General features: G+C 38.7%; 3 protein-coding genes across 3 annotated transcripts; 2 read left to right on the top strand and 1 right to left on the bottom strand.

Moving 5' to 3' along the window:
• The first annotated feature begins 2,393 nt into the window (after positions 1-2,393).
• ykt6 (YKT6 v-SNARE homolog (S. cerevisiae)) lies at positions 2,394-6,405 on the top strand. Its single transcript, XM_085368587.1, has 8 exons — positions 2,394-2,590; positions 2,934-3,070; positions 3,206-3,288; positions 4,038-4,138; positions 4,233-4,337; positions 4,540-4,605; positions 5,151-5,252; positions 5,363-6,405. The coding sequence occupies exons 2-8, from the start codon at positions 2,967-2,969 to the stop codon at positions 5,396-5,398; spliced, it is 597 nt and encodes a 198-aa protein (XP_085224713.1). The 5' UTR covers positions 2,394-2,590; positions 2,934-2,966; the 3' UTR covers positions 5,399-6,405.
• A 1,778-nt stretch (positions 6,406-8,183) lies between these two features.
• LOC146621536 (uncharacterized) lies at positions 8,184-12,896 on the top strand. The gene is made up of 5 exons (XM_085368586.1): positions 8,184-8,328; positions 8,749-8,803; positions 9,600-9,668; positions 12,088-12,172; positions 12,422-12,896. Exons 1-5 carry the CDS (start codon positions 8,242-8,244, stop codon positions 12,468-12,470), a joined length of 345 nt encoding a protein of 114 aa, XP_085224712.1. The 5' UTR covers positions 8,184-8,241; the 3' UTR covers positions 12,471-12,896.
• A 2,208-nt stretch (positions 12,897-15,104) lies between these two features.
• osmr (oncostatin M receptor) lies at positions 15,105-26,943 on the bottom strand. Its single transcript, XM_085368575.1, has 17 exons — positions 26,862-26,943; positions 26,525-26,676; positions 26,146-26,296; positions 24,316-24,588; positions 24,092-24,221; positions 23,432-23,580; positions 21,458-21,591; positions 21,219-21,360; positions 20,372-20,457; positions 20,037-20,244; positions 18,657-18,839; positions 18,469-18,570; positions 17,115-17,270; positions 16,752-16,904; positions 16,534-16,615; positions 16,348-16,432; positions 15,105-15,512 (listed from the first exon to the last, which is right to left on the bottom strand). The coding sequence occupies exons 1-17, from the start codon at positions 26,941-26,943 to the stop codon at positions 15,105-15,107; spliced, it is 2,676 nt and encodes an 891-aa protein (XP_085224701.1).
• Between the last annotated feature and the right edge of the window lie 65 nt (positions 26,944-27,008).

The raw sequence follows: 27,008 nt of genomic DNA, 5'->3' as shown, positions 1-27,008 counted from the left end.
GGAATTGGGGGGCACAAAGAAATACTTTTCTTTCTTATTCTCATTTAAAATGTCTAGCTTTTAAAAAAATAATTATCTGAATCTTACAACAAACTAGAGCTGGGCGATAGAACGATAACGATATGTATCGCGATATAACTTTTACTCGATAGAGAAATTAAGCTATCGCGATAGACCTCGCCGCTCTTGTCCTCTTAAAAAAAAAAAAAAAAAAGGTCAGCCAATCCAAATTAAGTAGCGCAGAGCCGAACCAATCACAGCCGCAGCGTCACGTCGCGTGACTTGTTACGTACCGCACAAGTGCCAAGCCGCACGTGTGTTTGTTTGGGAAGCAGCCAGCGCGTAATGGAGGAAATGAGTGTGCCGACTAGAAAAATCAACCGAGCGTGACCGAAGAGAAAACAGATGATGGTTCCAATGCCGGAGAGATTGTCGAACGGAAGAGCCATAGACGTTCCGTAGTGTGAAGGTATTTCGGCTATTTCAAGTCTGACAAAAAACAGAGTAGCGTGCACTGCAAATTGTGCTGAAAGCAAGTCTGGAAATACAATAAACTGGTGCATGCGTCACACTGTGCGCCACGTTATTGTTTCGGTGAAATGAATTTCTACAATACTGTTACTGTTAATTCTACTCTCTGCAGTGTTTAAATGCTTACATATACACACAGTTACTGTCCCTCCACACTTACGACTCGGTTCTGCTTCTATGCCCCAGCTTTGTTTACTTTTTCCCACCGAGGCTTCTAGACTTCTGATTGGCCAACATTTCTGCACGGTTAGGAATCTAGCGCCACCTGCTGCTTTGGCATGTTCATAGCAGCGTTTTCCTTCATTTCTGCCTTTATGTGTGGACGGGATTATTTTTTAAAACGAAAACGGAAAATCTCCGTTTTCAAAAATACCCGTGTACGTGTGGACGTAGCCTCAGTCTCTGACTGGAAGCGCTAATTCGTCATTCGGCTTTTGTCAGACTAAAGTAACTGTTAAAACTGTTTGAAAAGCTAAGCTATACAACAAGGAGAGATTGAGAATTTCCTTTTAGTTCTCAGTTTATTTGATATTGACAAAAGTTAGTCAGTTTTGTCTGTTCTTCTGTAAAACAAACTAAGATTTATTTTTAGAATTAATATTTTGTTTCTAAGTGGAATTGACAATTTAGTCTGTTTCGTTTGTTCTATTTTGAAACTTAAATGCTTTAGCGGCTGCCTTTTGTGTAGTTTGCAATATTTGCCTTTATTTATCTGAAAAAGTCTCATGTTCCTTAAGTACATCTACCCTGTTGAACTTATTATGGGAAATAAATATTTAAATAAAAACAAGCTGCTGATTATTTCACATTTTACTTGTGAGCAACGGCACATTTAAATCTTACAAATATAGTTATTTGGCTTATATCGTGATAGATATCGTTATCGCCTGAAATGAAAAAAACATATCGTGATATGAAAAAATCTCATATCGCCCAGCTCTACAACAAACGATTGATAGATTGATGCATATATACCATCAAAACAGTGTACATCACTGTCACAACAGTGTTTATTTTCATTCAAAGGCTTTATGATTTTTCCTAGTCAAAATGCCCGGGCCAATTTTCTGTCCCAGTCCAGCCCTGTATGTAGCTCATCTGCAGTCTGGTGTTACCTACATCTTCCTATTCAGAAGGCAGAATTTCCGAGTTCTGAGTACAATCAAAGCACCACGACTGCAGTTTTTGTGTTGGATGTAAAAGGCGCACATGACGCTGTGACGTAGGCTAGAATCATGGCAGCAGTCAATGACGGTCCAGGCGTGGGATTTCTCTCGTGGAAATATGCACTTTATCTTTTCCTTTCTATTGGTAGGTGGCACAGTGCACTTGTGGCAAGTAAGCAAGCTAGAAGACTGGCAAAGTTATGGAAGAAACACATTAACAAGAGAATTCTGAGTAAAACCAGAGTTACTTTCCCTAGTAACTAGTTACTTTGAAAGTAACGAGTAACTTGAAGTAACTGAGTTACTTTTGAGAGAAGTAACTAGTAATGTAACTAAGTTACTATTTTAAAGTAACTTACCCAACACTGACAATTAGTATAAAAGCACATTAAATATCAATAAATATGGTTGAAATGTTGAAACATATCACCATTTAAACCAGTTATTACAATCTCATAATCCTGCTAATCTAAACCGATAAAAATTAGATTTGCTGCATCCAATAATGTACATAGTACCTTAGATGAAAAATAAATATGATCCGTTTAAGACTGACTGTTATCCATCCGTGTGTCTAAGATTTCCCTCCGTGTAAATACGTTTATATTAGGTAGATATAATATCGCTTTGAATCTGGCAACCAACCGGAACTATTAGCACAGCGGTGTGCGTGTTTACAGCGGAGTGAATGTCAGATTGCACCGTTTGGGGACCGTGACGTGGTGATTGGTCACTTTAAGTTCATGTTAAAAACTGTTAAGTTAGCGCTAACTATACTGTGACTAGTTTGGTGGACGTGTTTCGTGCATACCCACGAGTTTTATTTTAATACGGAATTTGACTTTTTCTGTCTGTTTTTACTGGAATCAGACGGTTTGCGATAGTTTTAGCTGGTAAGTTAGCCGAGGCCTGCCTTAGAGTAGATAGCACCTAGAGCTAATCTGATTAAATTTTGTAATTTTCTTGACAAGTTTAAAACTTGAATCAACTTCTTTGCAGTCTTTGCTTTTCGCCGTCAGTCAGCCTGTTAATCCCATCTGTAAGGAGGGAAAATTGTTAATCTAAGATGACTATGGCTGAGAGTAAACAGTTAGCCTACAAGCTTTTATCTAGGCGGCGACTGCTTTTGCTGCGAGCTTCACATCGTTGAAGTTTCCCTTTTTTGTTAGCAGGGAAGCTAGTTAGCTGAGCCGGATAAAGGATAATGCTCTCATGTGATTGTTTTTGTGTTATCAGGACTGTGTAACTGACACACGAACCGGTGGCAATATGAAGCTCTACAGTCTCAGCATCCTCTACAAAGGAGCGACCAAATCCAATCTTCTCAAAGCGGCCTACGACCTGTCCTCCTTCAGTTTCTTTCAGCGCTCCAGGTGCGTCTCACTAACGAAACGAAACAGTTTTTACTGTAGTTTACTGACCCGTGCCTCACACATCACGGGTAGTATTTATTTCACTATTTTTAAGTGTTTCCTTCTCTACACTAAGTATTGCTTTGGTTTGTTTAGCATTCAGGAGTTCATGACCTTCACCAGTGCCTTGATTGTTGAACGAACATCTCAAGGAACCCGTGCCTCTGTCAAAGAACAAGGTAAACAGATTTAGAGTGTTTTAGGTGTGGCCCTGTGATGCAGTGATTAGTGCTGTTGCATCAGAGAGGACCCTACAGATTCAGGGTAACCTTTTGCCAAGTATCCTCTTACAGTGGTATTGGTATAAAAGGCTGCACATTAGCCGCTTACATGGATAACTAAAGACTATCACAGATCTCAAAGGACGAGAAAAATAATTTGATATATAACAGTTGTGATTTGTAATATCATAAAGAAATGACTTCCTGCAGTGTCCTGTGTCACAGCAGGGCAGAAGGAGATTTCTGCTTAAAAGTGATTTGATGTTTGACTGGGAAATTGTGATGGGGCTGTAACATGTTCTCTGGCCTGAAAATGGACATTTTAAGTCAAGTTTAAACAGTTGGAGATAATAAAGTAAAATGTAAGCTGTCTCAAAACAATGATGCTAAACATTTCCTTGTTCCTGGAGTACACAGACTGCTTTTCCTCTCTTCAATTTCATGCAGGCTGAATCATCATATCATGTGACATGGACTTTAGCAAATGTCATTACAGAATTATGCTTCATAATCAGTGTGTGTTGTTTGTTTTTATTTTGGGAGTCTTATGGAGAACATTTTGCTAAGTTGTATTTTAATAAGTTTTTTTATTCTTTGGCCCTTCTTCAATGCACCAGTAGACACAGTAGTTTTCCTGTACAATAAGATCGGGTGAAAATTGTTCTGATAACAACACACCTTGCTCCTTTGTTTTTTTTTCTTTTCAGAGTACCTGTGCCATGTGTATGTGAGAAATGACAATTTGGGTGCTGTAGTCATCGCAGATACTGAATATCCACAGAGAGTCTGTTTCACATTGCTTGACAAGGTGGTTTATATATATATTTTTTAAAATATATATATATATTATGAGACTTGTTGTTGTGATTTCAATATTGACATTGTTTTGTTTTGTTTTTTAGGTATTAGAGGAGTTCTCTAGGCAAGTGGACAGTATAGACTGGCCTTCTGGTAATCCTGACACCATTAACTACAAAGCCCTTGACATTCACCTCTCTAAATACCAGGTCAGTTTGGTTTACTTCTCAGAATTTATTTTAACGAAAGATCTGATAGTGTATGACTGCAACTAGACTGTTTGTGTGATTTTAAAACAATATCAGAAGGACTCCATAATCACCAGATTCTCACATCATTTGGCAGAATTTACTTGTATAGTGCGAAATGCATCTACTTGATAGCTGGTTGTATTTTTGTATTTATCCACAGAACCCCAGGGAAGCTGATGCAATGACCAAAGTGCAGGCAGAGCTGGATGAGACAAAGATCATTTTGGTAAACCACCGTTCATACATAAATCAAAGTAGAGAAGTGTCCACATTAATTTATACTCAAATTTTGCATTGCATGAGAACACAGAAAGAGATGATGGACTCTTAAAAAAACTTTTTAATACATGCTTTCAATTACTTCAGAAATCAGATGTGTTCATAGTTATTCCTTATCCCTCTGGAATGCAGATGGAAAAGCCATCACAACTTATACCTTACTAAAACTTAGGAATGAAGCACAAAAACGCATTTTTTTTGTTCCTTTTACATTCACATTTTTATGTTCTTTAGACATTTATTAACTTCTCTGGAGTTAGACATACCCTGGGTATGTTGAACTCGCTTTATAGCATAGGGTTCAGATTGGCAAGGATTGGAAAGGTTTGCATTTGGACTTTATGTTATCCTGTCATCTGACAAAATGTAATGGATTGAAAGGCAACTTTCTCTTATTAACTGCAATTTTTAACCATATTGGGCAATCTATTTAACTAAAGCAAAGTTGTAGTGTTTCTGTTGTTTCATAAATAAATATTTTGTTGTCTGCAGCACAACACCATGGAAAGTCTGCTGGAAAGAGGAGAGAAACTGGATGATCTTGTGGCAAAGTCGGAGCATCTGGGAAACCAGTCTAAAGCCTTCTACAAGACTGTAAGTTTGAATGACTGACCTTATTGACATTATGCTAAATTTCAAGACTGTGCGCTGAATTTACTAAGCAGGGCAAATTATTTGCATATTTGTTTGTGTTTAACCTTCAGGCACGGAAACAGAACTCTTGCTGTGAAATCATGTGATGTCGCTGCCTCGTCCTTCTTGGACATGCCTCTCTATCTCTGCCTTTCTGCTTTTCCTACAACTCCCATCATCCACCTGCCACCAGCTCTCAACCAAGACAGTTCAGGGGCCGTCAAATCCAAGATGGGACACCGAGAAGAGAGCAAGAAAGGATGGCCAGTCTGAAATGCGACCTCTGCGGATTGTGACTGATGGGGGCTGAAGGAGTGATGGGGTTTGGTCAGGGGGGAAAAGTAACATGAATTATTTTTAACCATTGAAAAGGTAAACATCTGTGCAGTTTTTCAGTACCAGCCGGAGACATAAGTGTGACGTCGTGTATTGGTGATGTGTCGTTAAAATGTCTTCAAACCATTTAATGTTATTTTGATTGAATCAGATCTTGACTGTCTGGTCTCCACTCTTAAAATTCGAAGTAGTATTAACCATGGTTGTGCTACTGCTTCATGGCAACTCTGACAATCCCACAGTCTTATCTCTGTTCATTCGGCGTGTCAGCATTGCAGTTCAGTCCTTCTGTGCCCACAAGGTGGCCCTGCTCATTCACTTTATGGTTTCATGAACCTCAGTGCTGAGGTCAGTAGAAATACTCTAAAATGAGCCAAGACAGCAGATTGCTGTTTTGACATGTGATAGCTGCTTAGACAGAGATTTTTAAACTTCTCTTCTGTACAGGGTTCGGTTACATAATTTCTTTCTTGCTGAAATCGTTAACATTCCCACTTTGGATAACTGCTTTGTTAAGTGATGATGAAAATGCTTGAAGCTAATGAGAAGTCGGAGATTAGATATAAAATGTATAACGATGTTTGCCATAGATGCAGCCTTATTACAGTGTGACTAACATGAAACCCGCTGCCGTGTTTGCACTCATTTACGATGTGTACCGTAGCCATGCTTCCATACTGATATCCCACACACAACACTTAATCAGGTTTTTGTGTTTGGACGACTTGTACATCTGTCTGTAATCCCTCTGGGATCACTGGCCTTTTACCACCCTTTTTTTTTTTTTTTTTTTTTTTTTTTTTTTTTGACAATGGTGATTCTGGGTAACCTCAGGTGCTCATGCACTCTCTGCCCTGTTTTTGTGTGCTGGTCAAGTTTTGATTAAATTAAGTTTAAAGTGAGAACAAACAATTGTTGACTAATATTTTAGACCCCACTTACTTTAAGACACTCCATGACCGACGCGGTTTGACTAGAGGAGCTTTGTTTTTTCCTTTGGTGGTAGGGGTAGAAAGTTCATTCTTCAGGAAGATATGCCTTTGGTTGTGCATTTTAGATGTTTCTCCATGCTCTTGTCTGTTGTATGTGTGTGTCTGTGAGTGTGAGTGATTTTTGTGAAATATACCATCCGGCTTCAGGCTCTATTAATGCTGTGTGCCTGTGTGTGTGTGTGTGTGTGTGCGTGCGTGCGCTGAGGTTTGTATGTGTGATCTGGAGTTGCTCTTTCTGCTTTTACAGTGTAAACCTTTGTGCAATATCTGCAGACTGTTTGTGTGATTCTCTTTAATGGAGAGAAAAACAAATATTTCTCATAAATTAACTTTTGTGTATATTCTATTCATATGACTAATTCCCATATGAAGGTTGTCCAGGGTTGTTTCTGGCAAATTTGTTTAATTTCTTTCTTTCTTTCTTTTTCTTTCTTTTTTCCCCCTGCAATTTTCCAATTAACAAGTTGAATTTGATTGTCTGTCTGATCTGTGGAGTTATGCTGTGGCTATTTGCAGGTCAGGTCTTACTCTGACCAGTGTATTAAACGGTCTGCATTAAACATATTTTGGTCAAGATGTGGTCTTCAAATTCAAAACGGAGACTTCTGATAATAAATGAATTTTCTGTCTGTGTTAACGTTTTGTTTTTGGAACACTGACTTGTTCAAACACTGTTTGCAGAACATGTAATCTTGCTTAGATAAAAAGCCGAGTGTTTTGCTGTGTCCCATGTCCTTATTGTTTTATCTATCCGAGTGGAAGTGCGTTTATCAGGGTGAATGTGGTGGCAGGAAAACATTGTATACACTCACTGAAAATCAGTAGTCCTGCTGTAAATATAATTATCTTGGATCAGCATACTTTTGCGATATGTGACTGCTTTCTTCCTGCAGGAAGTTGGGCCGATCTGGCGCCTCCTTCACTTGCTGTAGGAAATGTAACTTTAAAGAAATGTTAAAATGGTGTAGCCATGCAGCGTGGCTTAAAGTGGAGTTGTTATGCTCAGTTTCATATTTCGTTCTTGGACTCCTACTTGAGCAGCTTTGTATGATTTACATTTTAAAATAATTCTCATATCTTTTAGGACGCATTGGCGTAGGCCCCAAAAAATAAAGCAATCAGTTTTAACTCCTTCATTTTAATTTCTATATTTATTTTAATTGGCTCCCTCTTTGTGTGTCACCAGCGTCACACAGAGCCAAGACCAGTGAAGCAACTTTTTGAAACAGTCTTTGGAGCAATTTAAAAGCCTGACACTTATTCACACTCAGTGTATTATCTTAAGTTTAATATGAAGAGCAACCATTGTAGCGGTATACATGACAGAAAATAATGAGGGCATTAGTTCCACTTCATTGTAAATTAAGCATCAATGAGCCCTTTTAATCAAAGGTTAGTCCAAGTGATAAACAAGCAAGTATATGTTGCATTTCCTTAATATTACAGCATTATAGAGCACATAAGAATCAATTTACTTATGTAGCCTAATCGTTTCTACACTGCGTCGAAAATTAGCAGCAAGCTTGTGTGCGCTGTTGTACGAGTTCAAAAAGAAGCACATGAACGCACCACGAGAGGTGCGTCTCAGGGCGCCGCTGAGGTGAGAAAAACAGCATGAGTTGATGAAGTCTGGCCGCACAGCCCTGAAAATGTGGACGGAGATGAAAAACAAAAGCAGCGCTCTAACCAATAACGGAAATAGTTCAAAGGTGAGAAGGAAGCGCTTTTTGTGTGTTTTGTGAGCGACAATGTACCAAAAACAAGTCTGTCGGGATCTGTCTGACGACGGTTACACGGTACTGATTTACGTGTTTATAAGCGGGCTTGTTTGATTGTTTTTACTGGGAGCGTAACCTGTTCCTGTTCTGTTTGGCTGTAAGTAGATTCACACGCTCAAGCGTTGCTCTGGCGCACACGTTTTACATTTTCTTGGACATTCTCTTACCTTTGTGCCTGTCGATGCCCCCCAAACGCTCCGATTTTTCACCTTAACTTCCTGCAGCAAGTTCCTACATCTGCTGTAACACACGTTAGATGTACACGTTTTTAACAAAGAAGGCGAGTTAAAAGTGTGTGTGTGTAGGCAGCACTCTTGTGTTCAAACCCGAATGTTTTGCTTGCACTTTCAGATGGTCGACCGAGATCTCGGGGAGCAGTTGTCACATGCGGTGCAGCAGAGCAATGGTAGGTCTTATCTCTTCCTTGAGGTTTTCTCATACCTGTCTTCTTCCTCATGGGTTGGAATCGTAAGTTCACCAGAAGAGTCCCAAGATAACAGAATGAAAGAGATGCTGCAATATTTTGTAGTGTTTTCATTTTAGGCACGGTATTATGCGTGGATAGTAACTCCACCAAAAAGTGCCTTAACTACCTGAAACTCGATGAAAGAATCCAATAAATTCACTTCAGGTGAATTCCATTCAGTCCATTCTATTTATAGGGAGCAAAAAAACAACATGGCACAGTTTCAGTGACGCCCAATAGTCTCTGCTCAACACGAACGCATAGCAATAACTTGCACAAAAATGCAAATTATTTACTGTGTTATGCAACAACTGTGGGTATGGATTACACGAAAGGGGTGTTTCTGATTTTAATGGAGACAGTGAGGATCAACCAACTGCTTCTGGAACTGTTCATGTAGTAAAAAAGTGTGCTCACTGAGAAGGAAGCATGTGTATTGCAGCAGTGTGAGCACTGTGTAGATTTGAATCTTTAACTGACACAGTTTCACCAGCATCACAGCAAAAGCTGCTTGGGAATAAAATTGTTGAATCCCGATCAGAGTATTTCACAATTATGTTATTTATTCAGTGTTAATTCAATGTTGTTTATGTCCTTTACACTCACATGGAACTTTTAAGTAAAAATTTAAAATACTGTGTCATATTTTTACATTTGTTACGCAGGCAAGTATATATCTTAAATAGACTTTTTTTTAGCTGTGGATTCATGTATTTCTGTTTTCTTCCTTGTAAAGTTTCTACTGCAGCTGCCACTCATCCCAACTCAAAGGACTCTCCTACTTTTACTAATGGAATGATCCCAGGTGAGCATAATTTTTGTCTAAAATTAAGTTTTTCTACACCATGTAGGGCCTGTTGCAAAGAGAGAGAGAAAACGTGAAATGGACCACCTTCAGTCAACAACTAACAAAAATGCCTGTTTCTCCCAGAGAGTCGAGACTGAAAATAAACCGAATCAAGTTACACAACCAACAGTCAGCCAAGCTTGAAAACACCTTAGAAACACTTTACAGTTATTTTAGGAGTGTGACTGCAAAATACTGTCTGACTTTGGTCAAATTGTTTAGGGCTATATTTATTGAATGAGCCATAAACACAAATATGATGCTTTGCTGTTGTGCTGTGTGTGAGTTTGTGTTTGTATATGACCTTTTTGATATCCTGCATGGTTTTGTTGAGACACGGAGGCAGATTTTTCTCTTATCTTCGGACCCTTGTGCTAAATAAGCTTTGCACCCCTGTGACTTTAGATTGCTCTTGTTGTCATGTTGCTGTTTGCTCATGGAGCTCCTGTCGGTGTGACCGGACGTGTTTCGCCGTTGAAGTATGCGTATGCTTGACCAGAGAATTCAAACTTAAAAGTTGTTTTAAAGTTCAAAACTTTAGAGGGCTAAAAAAAAAGAGCATATAGCACATCTTAAGTAAACTGCGCTTCTGTAAGCAAAGTTTGTGGTACACTTTTTATCTGATGTTTGAGATAAGTGTAAGTGAAGAGGATCAAACACCCAGAACTTGAAAGTCGAATGAAATCCCATCATTATTATTAGGTGCAGTCATACATTTTAGGGACAGTGGTCATAAAAATAAAAAACCTACCTGATGTAAATTTGATGTCTCTCTCCTTCAGTCATTTCCTTGTGTATCTGGAGGGTTTTTTTTGTTTGTTTGTTTGTTTGTTTTTTAAACATCGCTGCCTGGAAGGCCCATTGTGCACAGAGCAAACATCAACTTATGTGGCAAAGGATCAACCCTGGTAATGAGAGCTGATTCTGTAGCTACAGCCCGGAGAGACAAATAGCAGTTTTAAGATGATGACTTCAGGTTTCTTAGCGTATCAGGATAAATGCATGACCTGAAGCATCCTCTTGTTGTGTTATCCATTAACACAACAACTCCAAATCCAAAAAGTTGAGATGCGATGTAAAAACAAAATGGAATTTTGACTTTGGTGGTAGCAACACATCTCAAAAAAGTTGAGATGTGGTTTCTTTGGTTTTTTTGGGGGTTTTTTGGGGGGTTTTTTTTGTTTTTTTTTTTTAAACAGCGCTCTGTAAACATCTGGGAACAGAGGAGACCAGCTGCTGGACTTTTGTGAGAGGACTTTCCTTCTGTTGTCTGATGTAGGATTCTAGCTGCTCAGCAGTTCTGGTTCTTCTTTTCAAACTGTTTGTTTCATGATGCACTAAATATTTTAAAGTGATAAAAGGTCTGGTCTGCAGGCAGGCCGCTTCCCTGAAACAAAAATGCAAGTCAACACGCTACCAATTTGACACACTGGAGGAAAAGCTGTGCACTGAGATGTAGAAAAGAAAGATGCTCATGAAGGGGAGGGGGCAAATTTAACTAAAGGATTTTTATATTATTTTTTTAACACCATGCTATGGTAAGGTATTTTCATCCATCTGTTTACAGTTTACAAGAATCGGCACTTCTAGAGTATTTTTAAGATTTTTGTAAAACCTACACACACCGACCAGCTAAAGGGTTTTCACCCAAACTGTCCTCAAGGTCAAGTTTATATTTGTCATTTCACACCTTTTTTTTTTTTCTTTTTTTTTTGGTGACTTTCCTGTCACCATTCTATTAGGATCTGGTCATATGGTCAATGCTGCGACATGTTGATGTGTTAAGTGCGTCTCTGTAATCATAATATTCCTAAATTGATATGATTGTTTGCGAGGGTCCTTCTCTTATTCACACTCATTGTGAAGTAGAGCCAACCAATGACAAGAAAACTCATCAAGTTCTCTGTGTACTTTACACACTGCAGTAACCTGTGAATTGTGATGGATCGTGAGTCAGATAAGGAATTACAGCATCGATGTTCAGGTTTTGTGGGTGGAGTCCCAGAATTTATAACTGCACTTTATATTGTCTTTGTATCATAAGAGATTAGAGGTCTAAGAAGTGGCAAAAGAAATGCACGAAGTGCTAAACAGGATTCGTCTTGTTTTTTCTTGCAGAGTGAATCTTTCTTTTAATACTATTAAGCAAATAGATAGGGAAATGAGGAGTGTGTATATGAGCATATAGAGCCATATAACAGTTTTTATTATCTGTTTAAGAACAGATGAATTCAGTAATAAAAGCATGTAAACAAATTATGCATGCTTGTCAGATATTACAGAAGCAGCATATCGTACGACGCTTCCCTTAGAGATTTAAGTGCTAATGCATGATATGAATGAATTTGTAAAACATGAATGTTTTTGTGCTTTTTAGGTTCCATTGCAGCCGCATTGTTCATCGCCTTTTTGCTTGGACTGTATGCTATTCTGTGGAAGTGTATGGTGTCACCGCCACAACGGTAAGGAACGGGTGCAAGTTGAAACTTGATTTTGCCGAAGCTTCTGTTGGATCTTGTTGACACTGTAGTCGAGCAAACAGCAGTTTGTTCACCTGCTTTTAGGGGTCACACGTCTGAACTTTGTATCTGAGCTCGTCACAAAAACACAAATTGTGCCCCATTTCTTGATAAGCACCTATTCCATTTCACTGCTTTATTGCATGCAGACACACTCATTTGTGTTGGTTGTCTCGTTTTTTTTCTCTCCAGAAAACACAACAAGTTGAGGGTAAGAGTACATCAGAGAGCTTCTATGTGAAGACATGGACGATATCTGGCAGCTGTTCTGTTATCTTGGATTTTAAATTTCATGGACATTGGCTAAACTAAATGGATGAGCCACATGTGCCTCCTCAGCTTTACGGTCTGCTGGTGGCTTCTGTTTACTTAAAGAGTCATGGTGACGTTAAACACTGTTTTGGCAGGTCAGTCTGCTTTTTCTGTTTTCTGTGAATTATGCACTACTGAGGGAGGCTACAACTCGCTCCAGTGACTATTGAGCTGCATGTAAATGACTCTAAGACAGAGAGAATATAGTATTTCTTTTTTTTTTTTTTTTAGTATATGTAGCTATTTAAGCTTTTTATTTCTCAACTGTACCAAATGGATCTTTATATTTTAAGCATGTGTCCTTATTTCGTTTTAGCATTTCTTTATAATATTTTGGATTTGATTATCAGATCAGAGTAGCATTCACCATTTTATCCTGTTCTGTCACCTAGTGGTGCCTCAGACAAGCTTATGTGCGCAATTGCTCCTCAGGATTTTGTAACTACTGTATGAGTCTATAATAAAAGTATTTTTTACATTTAGTGGATGCGACTGTTTGGTGAATCTAATCAACTACTTTCTTTGTTTATTTTAGGTGTTTATAATATGGGCTGAGTAAAGTTCTGAGTCAATAGTTTCAATATCTCTCAGGCTGTACAGCACCTGTTTTTGTTTCTTTTGGTCTTTTTTTCTCCAGAATTCATGCAGAAATGTTAATGGAAAAAAAGCAATCGACAGCTTAAGTGCTCATGTGACTGTAATGAGGAATCTATTCTGATTTACCAGTCATGTAGTCCTGTGTGACTCAATTTAAATCTATGTGAAAGAAGCAAAGGAGGAGAAAAAGTATTTCTGGTCTTTTCTATGCTATACACATACATATACATATGCTATACTGCATGTCTTTGATGAACCACATTTTCTTAAGTCTGAGCAGTTATTTCTGTCATATCAACTCAGATATGACTCATTTTAACCATTTTTGACGCTTGGCTCTTCATAACGAGCGAATGTGGGGGAGAAGTGTCAGGTGGAGGAAGCTTGAATAGATTTCAGTAGAGATACTGAAACTTTTGATTTTAAATAGGAATATATATGATACTCCACATTTGAATTATCCAAACCAGTCATGGCTTGATTGCATTTGATTTAAAGGCATGGAAAAAAGGCAGATGTGTGGTTTGATTAACAGCAGAAACAGTGAATATACAAGGATAGGACTTGATTTAATTAAGATGTCCTAATTGTCATGTTTTACTTTTTATGAAAAGTATTTGGTGAATGTGTGAGTTCTGCCTTATACAAGGTATTATTTGAACAACCTGTCAGAAGGGCATTTTTGCAACTTTGTGTTAGTTACTAAAACTAATATGAGTACAAATACTTAGTACTTTCAACTATTGGTCAAAAACAAATTGTAACAGTTTATAAATCAACATGTTATCAAAAGGTGTGATCTTAAAATAGAATCATAACTGGAGTCTGAAATGCTATAGACTTCACTCAGTTTCCTAGAAGGCTTAGAAATAACTGAGCTAAAAAGAAAAACCCCACTAATTTCAACTGTAAAATGTAAATGTGCAAGACGATAGAACACAACCTGAATCTACTTTGTATTAAATTAGATTATGAGCTGTACCCGGTGTGCTAACTGCATAATAACTGTATAGAACACAATGCATGTAAACTTAGGTGAGAATTTGCTGAACAACCTGTTACAACAAGTAGACCTGAGCTGAAGTGGAAAAATTCCAATTATGAGTCACTGATCGAGAAATTCCAGAGAAATGATGACTAAACATTTCCTCTAATTTTCCTTTTTTTTTTTTAAATTCAACCTTCATGACAAAAGAAAGAAAACGGATATTTTAATAATGCTTGAAAATAAAAAGAAAGCCATTTAATAGGATTCTGAAAAGAAAACAAGTTGAGCCAAGTTAATCTAGTGTGAATGTGAGCATGCATGCCACAGAATCAGACAGGGCTGGGATGTCTAAAAGGATATGGAGAAAAGGCGAAAAGATGGCAGTGTTAAAAATTCCTAAACTAATACCTCTAATAATGTTCTTACATTTATATAGAAAAGCACTTTATTCATGTTTTCATTTCAAAGGACACATGAGTCACCTGCTGAACCAAATGAGCTAATAGCAATGCTACACGAGTCGCGTTTTTAACTATGGATTCATATAGCACGGCACTTCAAGCATTATACCTACATCCCATTAACAACTACACCACTATCAGCACCTTCTGCATCACAAGCTATGTTAAAAAGTCATGCTCAGAAAATATGCAAACATCTAAGCCTGCTCATCTACCTTATCTGTTGCAGCACTTACATCCTGTAGATAACATCTCCAGTTCCTTCACAGTTGAGCAAAATCCTGAGTTTTTGTTTCTCTTCTCACATCAAACTTTAGACAATCTGATTTGAGTTTTGTGCACTACTAATTCTTTGTTATGATAACACCCATATAATATCATTTTTAAACAAAACCACTTCTGCAATTTACAGTTTAGCATGAATACAGGATAGCTGATTCACAATATGTCTAATAAACAAATTCTGTATTTACGGTATGGGACAGGAAGAAATACTGAGTCAGACTTGACTCAGTATTTATAAAGAATCATTGGCGATATAACCATATATGACACCGCATGATTCAAGGGGGCAGTCAGAAGCTTCAAAGCTTGATTTGGTTTCACTGAATACAACGTTAGGTGGTTCAGAGTAACCCTCCTTCAAAGTGTATAAGTAACTCCTGTTCATCAGGCTTGTGACTTGCTGAGAGGCTGGTCTGTCCCAGGGCAGAGTAGCTAACTGTGGACAGTAATTTGCTTCGAGCAGCATGCAAGAAGGTGATGAAGATGAAAGCGAGGACTGCAAACTAGGAGAGCATGGTTCATTCATAAGCTCAGAATCTCTCAGTGCGGTTATTTCATTTAGAGAGGGTCTGCCATTCAAAATCTGGATGTCACAGCTGATGCACTCCTCTGGCTTCTGAGACTGCAGCCACTGATCAGTCTGTGCAAAGAAGATATGATAACTTAAGTGACAGGCACAAATCCAAATATAAACACAAACCTAGTTAGGCGGGGGCGGGGAATCAAAGGTTTAGACTGATGGTAGCAGCATGTCTCAAAGCATCTGAGAGAGGCAGTGTTTCTCAGAAGTAAAGATAGGCAGAGATTCACCAATCTGTTTATAATGTTTGGACAACTAATGAAAACTTTGATTATTATCTTATTGGATGGCTTTAAATTTTGGGCCCTCAGGTGAAATTGACTTAAAACAGGCATGATTCATTCCTGCAAATCACTGCAAGGGCACTGGAAGACTTCCAGAAATCTTTGACAGGTTACAGTTCTACCATGCAAAGAACAAGCCAAACGTGAAGACAACACAGAAATGCTGTCGTCTTCTGTGGACCTAAAGAGGAGAAGGACCGTTCGGTTTGTTATCTGCACTCAGTTCGTAACCCTGCATCTCTGATGGTATTAGGGGGGAATAGGTGTCTATGCAATTGATCTACACGTTTTGGTGCAACACTGTCACCCATTCAGACATCTTTCTCAGAGGAGGCCTTACATATTTCAGCAAGACAATGCTAAACTGCATACTGCAGTCATTATAACAACATGGCTTTGTAGTGGGAGAATCAGCTGGCTGAACTGGCTTGCCTGCAGTCCATCAGTGGAAAAACATTTGGTTTATGATGAAACAAAAATATGACAAAGACCTAGGACTGCTGAGCAGCTAGAATCTTGTGTCAGAAATAGATATCATTCCTTCCTAGGCTGGATATTTCCTCTTTGTGCATTTTTTTTTTTTTTTTGCTCTCTCAGTGATTAGCTCATACCTCATGCAGGAAGCTTTCGAACTCTGGAGTTTTAATGTTCATATCCACAGGGTAAATAAATATCTCCTTCAGCCTGCTCCTCACACTGAAACAGATAGTTTCTTTTTTTAAAGAGTTCAAAATGGTTTATATCATCATCTTCAGGATTCTATCTTTAGGTCTCTATTGAAAGATGACCTTACTCACATTTTCACTTGGGACCACAGGAGAACAGTGAAGCCCATGAGTAAAAAGATGGGAGTCAGTACCTTGATTATGAGAGAAGAGTCTACAGGAGGAAAAAGAAGTTGAAATTAATTACTTCATGCACTGGAAGTTGACATCTTCTATCAAAGGTTCTCCCAGGAAAGAATACAGTTCAGTAGCGGTATCTCTGGGATCCCCCTGCGTGTTTTAAAACTCACAGTTGCTTTTGGTTCTGAAGGTAATGCTGGCTGGTAGCCCAGGCCCCTCTTTAGTGAGAGCACTCACAGAGCAAGTATACTCTGTGTTCTCCTTCAGACTCTCTATGGTCACAAACTTCACGTGGGGCTCTGCAACTGAGACATTGGACCCATCTAGATGTACACAGGATGATACACAGATTAAATAATTGTGCTGGGCACCATCCTGACTAAGTTTAACGCAAATCAGGTTTATCTGACACTGCCCAGAAATATGAAATAAATTCAATCATGTAAATAATTAGAACACGTCCACAGACTGAGATTAAGATGAAGAAGATCAACATTGCTGGTTTATTCCTCCACACTCTCTCGCAACCTGACCTGGCAGCAAAACAGATCCTACTTCCTGCACTGTAACCAGGTACCCCATGATGAATGCTGGCTGAGCTGGATCATCTTCATTGTAATGCCACTCCAGTGTCACAGAAGAGGAAGTACTCTGAACAGGTTCAACCAGACTTGGGCGCTGAACAGAATCTGAGAAACAGGAGATAGTAATGAGGAAGGAAGGCCGAACTAATTAAAACATTTGCAGCTTAGCTGGTGTCAAAGCAACAATGCAGTTTCTCAAAACAAAGTTTCCCCGGAGTTCAAAACCTCAACTTCTATAAAATACCTATACTAATATGGTATTTTGTTATTTAAACATGTAGCTCTTCAGATGATTGCATCACAGTAATTACTCCACTCTGCATATCAGAACTGCAAAACAGGAAAGACTATCTTGTTTACAGGGTGCCCCTATTAGTCAAAGATAGGATATCCTGTGTCAAAATTTTAACTACTACTCTGTAAAAATGGTAAACGTACAGTACAATGTACCATTTTAAAATAAAGGACTACTCTGTATTAATTTTTTAAGGATTATTGCTTTTTTCTGTGTTTTGTAAACACATTGAATTTTACCATTAAAAGCAACCTCTGTTAAAAAAAAAGTTTCATGTTTTGTTTTTTTACAGTTTAAAAAAAATAATTTTTTTTACAGTGTATAAAAACGTTTACTTTCAACTGCACACTCCAGATCCAAACTATGATAGAAGTTTTCTCACCATCCTATTCTGTGCTAGAGACCAGAGACTTAAAAGAAGAACAAGGTAAAAAGCTAAAGATGACATGATGCTTACAGAGTCCCAGTCTCAATATCATGGTATCATTCTTGGATCACAATAAGCAATTGAAGCAGCCGAGATTGTCAGAAAACCTACAAGTCAAGAAAAACTGGTTCTGTTTAAACTCCACATCTTTTATCTACTTAATTTGTCGTGGAATAATGAGGAAACAGGCCTCATGGCCCTGGAACTGTTTGTTTTTCAGTTTCAGAAAACAGGGAACATTGTATAATTCAGGTTGAATACTTGAGGTATATACTAAATACTTTTGTTAAACCCCTTTAATTAAAGCTGAAGGTCTGCACTTCAATCATATATTTAATTTTAAAATCTACTTTGGTGCTATGCAGAGTCAAAAATTAATTAAAAAAAAATTATGGTATTTCTGACAAACTTGGGAACCTACCAGAACAGACAAAGAGTATAATCACATGAGAGTCAATCTTAACTGCACTTTGTAAGAAGAATTATGACATTAGAATACGCTCAGCCTCAAATGTCTCTTCTATACATAATAAATGAATACAACACACACACACACACACACATGCAATAACAAAACTCACTGAATTCCTGTGAGTAACCAGTCTGTATCTCCAGTAGTCCATATCCATTGTCCGTGCATCCATAAATATAAAATGTATACCTGTAACCTGCTTGGAATTCACCTAAAAATAAAAATATGACAGTGAATGCTAAACAAGAGTAAATGTATTTACATTAATTGCTGAATGAAAACAACAATAAAACTTACTAGCATGTAATAACAATGCATTATTTCCCTCTGGCACTTTCCACTGCAGAGTGCAAGGCACTGCATTTCCCAGCACGCACCACTCCACAACATAGCCACAGGTGGCAGTGCTCTGATCTTCCCATGTCAGATTGAAACCACCCTCGCTGGTACTGTCTAAACGCTTCTGTACTGGGAGATTTTCTGGGGGGGAAAGTCCAAAACAAAGCAAAATAACTCAGGACTTTAGACCCTGGCTGAGTAGATTTGAAAATGCAAAGTGTTTTTCTGCTTCTAAATTCTAATAAAACTTGAGTTATTGTACTCTGCCATAAAAATCTTAGAAATGCAGTATCTAACCAGATGCTTACTCTTGATGGCAGTAACACTGTGAGGAATTTTGGAGTTGTCTTTGACCAGGATATGTTCTTCAATGTGCACATTAAACAACTGTATGACTGCTTTCTTCCATTTGTGCAATAGCGCCAAAATTAGAGCATCCTGTCTCAGAGTGATGCTGAAAAACTAGTTCATGCACTTATTATTTCTAGGCTGGACTACAGTAATTCATTATTATCAGGATGTCCTAAAAACTCCCTAAAAAGCCTTAAGTTAATCCAAAATGCTGCAGCAAGAGTACTAACAGGTTACTAGAAAGAGAGAGCATATTTCTCCTGTTTTGGCTTCCCTTCATTGGCTCCCTGTTAAATCCAGAATTGAATTCTTCTGCTCCTCACATACAAGGTCTTAAATAATCTGGCCCCATCTTATCTTAATGACCTTGTAGTACCATTATCACCCTATAAGAGCACTTCGCTCTCGCACTGCAGGCCTACTTGTTGTTCCTAGAGTATTTAAAAGTAGAATGGGAGGGAGAGCCTTCAGTTTTCAGGTCCCTCTTCTGTGGAACCAGCTTCCAGTTTGGATTCAGGAGACAGACACTATCTCTACTTTCAAGATTAGGCTTAAAACTTTCCTTTTTGCTAAAGCATATAGTTAGGGCTGGACCAGATGACCCTGAATCCTCCCTTAGTTATGCTGCAATAGGCGTACACTGCTGGGGGATTCCCATGATGCACTGGGTGTTTCTTCCTCACTCACTATGTGTTAATAGACCTCTCTGCATTGAATCATACTTGTTATTAATCTCTAGTGACACTCGTTGTTTCACTTTTTTCGTTTTTTAATTCAAGGAAACAAACAACAGAGATATTTGTTGTTAATACATTTACATTTCTAGGCTGGACTACTTGAAATTGTTATAATCAGTCTTAAACGTTTTTTAAAAAGTCCCTTTTAACCCTTTTGTAACCCTTTGTTTTATCAAAGGAAAAAAAAACAGTTAAATGTCTAAGTAAGCATTTAAATTTAAGAGACTCTGGGTGTAGAGAAGCTGTTCACCTTTGTGCTCTGCTGGTGGGATGGTGATGTTGGCGGGGATGGAGGTGCCAGAGGGGAGGACAGCCTGGACAGTGAAGTCACACTTTCCTGGGCCAATGGACACCACTGCCTGGCCCACGCTGCTGTTCTTCGACTCTGTTTGGCCTTCCTGTGACCACTGAACCGTGTACTCTTGTATGTTTATTGTGGCTGCTGTGCCAGCAATACGCTGAGAATAAATTAGTAATTAAGGGTGAAGGATGTTCAAGGTAACGGTGACATACTGTATATTCTCTAAAACCAGAGTACTATTCCACCAAGTATTTGTGCTTAAAGGGCACAGAAAAATGACTTACTGGCTTCCACATCAGAGTAACTTGACGAGTGCGCGAGTTAGACAGCGGCTGTATTCTTCTCCATAAATCCAAGGACACCAGTGGATCTGAGGAAAATGACTTGTTTAGAGCATAACAGGCAGCAGATCATTGAACTAGAGCACTTTGTTTGTTTGTTGTATGTACCAAAGCAAGCCGAGACCAAGACTTGTTAGGTTAGTTGGTGATTCTAAATTGGCCACAGTAGATAAAGTACTTACAGCATGTAGATTAAAATATATGGTGAAATGTGGCTTTGAGTGGTCAGTAAGAAAAGAAAAGTGTTGTATCAAAGCCTGATAGTACATGGGGAATGAAAGAAAATGAAAGAATGAAAGTTCTTTGGGAGTTTGTTGCTAAGCTCTTGCTTTTTACTTTACTGATATTTTCAAGTATTTGTAATTTTAACAAACAAGAGAATTGGAAGAGACCTCAAACACATCCAGCAAAGTGTCAGCTTGCTCTTTTGTGAAGTAATACTTGTAGTTTGATTACTCTATAACTGGCTTAATAAATCGTTGTGCACTGATGACTTTTCATGTGAAGATCATGTTAAGAAAAACAACTGCAAACACAAATGTTGCATTTAAGTCTCTTTTCAAATGAACAAACCCATCACAAGGATAAGCAACACAAGAGAAAAGAAAAATATGTTTGTATGCAATAATTGCTCCTTCATGCAGCATCATTTTGCAGATAAAAGCTAAACACTGAAAATTAATTTTTGCCCTTCAATAATTTTAGTCTTTCTCACACTTTATTAAATCTGGACTTGAACACGATATGATATTTGTAAAACAACATTTTTTCTAATTATATTTATATTTACCTGTTATGAAGGTTTCTTCTGCCCCTTCTCCCCACAGTCGTCCATTGACAGTGCAGCGTACTCTGACATTGTACTTCGTGTTGGGAACCAGGTGCTCCAGTTTTGTGTCGCAGAAACTGCTCATAATGTTGTTGCACCTCAGCTGTTACAGAAGTAAATGGGGAAAAAAACATGCACTAAAATGTCAAATCTACACTCAACAGTTTGATGATTATTATTGTTAACTTAAATGAATTCACCTCCACGGTGCCGAGTGGGACTGTAGCAACCTGACAGATAAGGTTCATACGAGTCAAGCTTTCCTGCATGCTCCAGGACACTGTGGCGTCTGTCACCCCGCGGTTCAATCTCAGCGACTTCACAACAGGAAACACTAATGGCAACACACACACGAACCATGTACAGTGGGGCAAAAAAGTATTTAGTCAGCCACCGATTGTGCAAGTTCCCCCACCTAAAATGATGACAGAGGTCAGTAATTTGCACCAGAGGTACACTTCAACTGTGAGAGACAGAATGTGGAAAAAAAAATCCATGAATCCACATGGTAGGATTTGTAAAGAATTTATTTGTAAATCAGGGTGGAAAATAAGTATTTGGTCAATAACAAAAATACAACTCAATACTTTGTAACATAACCTTTGTTGGCAATAACAGAGGTCAAACGTTTACTATAGGTCTTTACCAGGTTTGCACACACAGTAGCTGGTATTTTGGCCCATTCCTCCATGCAGATCTTCTCGAGAGCAGTGATGTTTTGGGGCTGTCGCCGAGCAACACGGACTTTCAACTCCCGCCACAGATTTTCTATGGGGTTGAGGTCTGGAGACTGGCTAGGCCACTCCAGGACTTTCAAATGCTTCTTACGGAGCCACTCCTTTGTTGCCCGGGCAGTGTGTTTCGGATCATTGTCATGTTGGAAGACCCAGCCTCGTTTCATCTTCAAAGTTCTCACTGATGGAAGGAGGTTTTGGCTCAAAATCTCACGATACATGGCCCCATTCATTCTGTCCTTAACACGGATCAGTCGTCCTGTCCCCTTGGCAGAAAAACAGCCCCATAGCATGATGTTTCCACCCCCATGCTTCACAGTAGGTATGGTGTTCTTGGGATGCAACTCAGTATTCTTCTTCCTCCAAACACGACGAGTTGAGTTTATACCAAAAAGTTCTACTTTGGTTTCATCTGACCACATGACATTCTCCCAATCCTCTGCTGTATCATCCATGTGCTCTCTGGCAAACTTCAGACGGGCCTGGACATGCACTGGCTTCAGCAGCGGGACACGTCTGGCACTGCGGGATTTGATTCCCTGCCGTTGTAGTGTGTTACTGATGGTGACCTTTGTTACTTTGGTCCCAGCTCTCTGCAGGTCATTCACCAGGTCCCCCCGTGTGGTTCTGGGATCTTTGCTCACCGTTCTCATGATCATTTTGACCCCACGGGATGAGATCTTGCGTGGAGCCCCAGATCGAGGGAGATTATCAGTGGTCTTGTATGTCTTCCATTTTCTGATGATTGCTCCCACAGTTGATTTTTTCACACCAAGCTGCTTGCCTATTGTAGATTCACTCTTCCCAGTCTGGTGCAGGTCTACAATACTTTTCCTGGTGTCCTTCGAAAGCTCTTTGGTCTTGGCCATGGCGGAGTTTGGAGTCTGACTGTTTGAGGCTGTGGACAGGTGTCTTTTATACAGATGATGAGTTCAAACAGGTGCCATTCATACAGGTAACGAGTGGGGGACAGAAAAGCTTCTTACAGAAGACGTTACAGGTCTGTGAGAGCCAGAGATTTTCCTTGTTTGAGGTGACCAAATACTTATTTTCCACCCTAATTTACGAATAAATAATAAATCTTTACAAATCCTACCATGTGGATTCATGGATTTTTTTTTCACATTCTGTCTCTCACAGTTGAAGTGTACCTCTGGTGCAAATTACTGACCTCTGTCATCATTTTAAGTGGGGGAACTTGCACAATCGGTGGCTGACTAAATACTTTTTTGCCCCACTGTATCTTATATCAGTGTATTTTCTGGTTGTGCAGTGAACATTCAAACAGTACAAAAACAACACTGACGCTGATTTCACTACACAGTGTAGGTAAATTGTGAAAGCATCAACCACAGAGCAGTTTAAATTGACATGTACGTGTCTTTATGCCTTCAAAAACATAACTGAGAATATGTTGTATACACAAAGATGACCCCTGACCTCTGTCAGAGATGTTGAAGCTATAACGTTCCATCTCCTCTCCTAGCTTGTCCTTCACCCACACACTGATGTTATAATTTTGCAGGTGTGGCACAGCTGGAAAAGTACATGATGACTGCTCACAGGTGAAGGGAGCCTTGTCTGAGTTTCTGTGTTTTTAATAAACAATAGAATTGGAAAAGACGTCAAACACATCCAGCACATCAGCTTACACTTTTGTGAAATAATATTTATGGTTTGATTACTTTATATTAGGCTTAATAAATCTTTTGTGTCCTATGAAATTTGTACTGATGAATTTTCCCATGATTCATCTTTCAGGGAGACGTGACTTTGAGCTATCTGCTGTAGATACTTTGGTTTGGGGGGGTGGGGGTGGGGGGCTGCTGTTTCTTTTTTTGTACTCCAGTTTTCCAGTTTCCTCAAATTTGTTGGGAACACACTGCACGACATGCTCATATATGCCAGAAAAACCTTATAAGACATTCAGAAAACCTCAAAATTTCTCAATAAGTGTCGCTCCTTTGAAACAAAATATAAAAATATGGCTGGTGGCTCAAAACCTTTCCACAGCACTGAATCAGTCCAATATTATGAAAATCACTGCCATCTATGCCTTACATTGTGTTACAATATAAGGTGTGTACTTCATGTGCTTACTCTATGTGGAGAGTGTAAATTTGCACGTTGCGATCATGCAGGAGTCGCTTTCTGGGTGAATCCCAGGTGCAGCTGACAGATACCATGTCAAAGGTTACACAGCTGAGGTTTCTGGGTTTCTGGGGTGGAACTACAATATACACACATATACATATACAGTTATACATGTACAAGTTCTGCATTAAATTAATAAAGAATACAAAAAAAGAAAGATTCAAACTTACAACTGATATAGTTCAAGACAGGAAAACTTTTGCCTGTTGCATCATCGCAGGTCAGTAACAAATGCTTAATTATTCCTTTTGGGATAGTGAGGTTGTTTACAGTGATAGCTTTTACTCCGCCTCCAATGCTCAAAAGACGGTATTCCTCGTTCCTGAAGGTCATTCTTTTAACGTTCACCCCTGTTGGGGGAATACAGCAGAACATGGCACTGCTGCCCTGCCTCAGCACACGGCTGGAGGGGAAAATGTGGATCTTATCGTTTGCTTTGAATCCTGCAAGACAAAGTAAAGTTACAGTGCAGTCTGATGAAGAGCTGTTCAGAATTTCATGCATAATCCCTTGGTATGTTCTAGGGTTCTTAAAAGGGGAACAAAAATTGTATTGTTGCACTGACAGAGACACGAAAAACAAAGGGGATTCAGAAATGCCTCTGCTTTCTTTGCACCCAAGGTCATTAAGGTGGATTAAGGCTGCGTGGCAAACTGTTCTGTAGTCTGACCAATCAAAGCTTTCAGACTTTTGTTTTCTTTTTTGGAAATGATGAACATTGCATCCTCCAGCTTATTGAGGAGAGAGGCCATCTGATTTGTCATTAGTGTGTCGTTCATTCACCATCCTTAATGATATCGGGTTGGATTAGTGCAATACGGCATGGGCAATTTCTTTTAACTTCATGAGTGACGTCGTACCTGAGGACTATACAGATTCCAAGAAACGGAAGAATGGTTGTTTAGACGAAAGATGAAATCGATTAGAATTTACATAACTTAACAACCCCTCCCCCCAAGAAAAGAGTCCAAGAAGAAGAAATAAACACCCTTTGACTCAAAGTATTCTGTCAAACATGTCTGACCACAAGGATAAGCAACACAAAAGAAAAGAGGAAAAATATGTTTTTACGCAGTAAAGTATTCTGTCACACCTGGTAAAGGCAATGTTATGACATGGACACGACTGTAAGTGTTACATGATATGATTGCTGGAAGAAGCAGTTTTATGACACAGGATGTCACAGAGACAGAAAAACAAGCAACAAACTGCAGTAAACAGTGGGAGGGAGAACATACAGCACTTGGTGATGTGATGGTTTCTAAACTTCAGGCTGTCATTGACTCAAAATAATTTTCATCCAAGAATTAACAAAAATCTATATATTTAAAATTGTGTCCAGTAGTAAATGTGCCCGATTCCTTTTGAGTCATTGAAAACGGGAAATTATATTAAGAAATTGCTGTATAATACAGTAGAATAGAATAGAATTCAACTTTATTGTCATTGCACATGTCACAAGTACAAGGCAACAAAATGCAGTTTAAATAATATATATAATAGCTCATGTAAACCCTGTAGGCAAAATGTAAACATTTTGCCTGATTAATTGTAGATAACCAACATTCTAAAAGATAAATACGTAATAAATGCATCTATGAAATGTCTTTTTCAGTGAAAGCCTCACTTATTTCAACAAGACAATGCCAAACAGACTCGCTGTTGGACTCGCTTGGCTATTACAAAAAAACAACAACCCTGCCTTGAGTCCAGACTGATGACCCACAGAAACTATAACATTTTTAAAAAGTTTAATTTTTATTACATTTTTTTTTTTTACTTTACTTCCCTTATAGGTAGTAAACTAAAAAAAAAAAAAGTGTTGCAGACAACGCCTTATTTCCCAACCATGTACATATTTGCATTGTACGCGTAAGATATATGTTGAAAGAGACAGATGTTGAGAAACGTTTCATTCCTAAGAAAACGACAACTGCTGCTTTTTAACCTCATCAGTAAAACACGTAGGCTGACATTTAATGATCAGCATAACATCTCACCAGAGTTGGTTATCCAGTTGCTCCAAGGACTCTGGTCAGACTGATTATAGTATCGCATTCTGACAGAGTGATCAACACACTCCAGAGGCAGATCAGAGATCCATGTCCATGTGCATTTGGCCGAAACTCCAGGTGATACGCTCACATTTTTCTAGGTTAAAAAACAGGAAATAATTGTTCATAATAACACTGGTAGGTCTTAAAAGCAGGATTACAGAATCAATTAAATGTGGTGGTAATGGAAAAAAAAAAGATTCTGTCTTTCTCTGTGATGACCTGGCAGAAAAAATACAAATTATCTTTTATATGTAACATTCTGACTGTATTCTATGACTTTTAAACAGCATTAAAAACAGAAAACACACCTCTCAATACTCACAGTGTAAATAACGGTGTGCTGTTCAGTGCGGCTGAGCTCGATCTCATAAATGTCACCCACAAAACTGCTGTGTTTTACCAACCAGCTCACCACAAGGGTCTGCTTGTCATTAATAGCTTTCAGAGTGATGTTTGGTTTTGGCAGATAACAGCCTGGCGTATGACAGAACAGAAGGATGTAAAGTTACACATTCAGGGTCCCAGAATGTTGGTCCTGTTTAGACAATGAACAGAATCAACTTTCCGGAATTTCTTTACCTGTGATTGAGCACACATCAAGATGACATATTGAGAGAACTTTAAAATGATCAGAAAGAACATAAACGAACCCAACTTACCATCGTCAAAGCAACATTCAGTGTTCGAAAATATCAGATACAACCCGAAAAGGCTGAAAAAGGATTTCCTGACATTTATCATCCTCTCATGTGAACCGTTTTTCACTGAGCACGCCAACTGAAAGCCTAATAAGTCAGCAGCAAGTG

This window comes from Diplotaxodon limnothrissa, linkage group LG12, assembly GCF_057381915.1.
Source record: "Diplotaxodon limnothrissa isolate DT_005_m linkage group LG12, D_limnothrissa_male_GT1.1, whole genome shotgun sequence".
In the NCBI taxonomy this organism is placed as follows: domain Eukaryota; kingdom Metazoa; phylum Chordata; class Actinopteri; order Cichliformes; family Cichlidae; genus Diplotaxodon; species Diplotaxodon limnothrissa.
The sequence above is the reverse complement of the archived record's forward strand: the minus strand, read 5'-3'. Positions and strand labels throughout refer to the sequence as shown.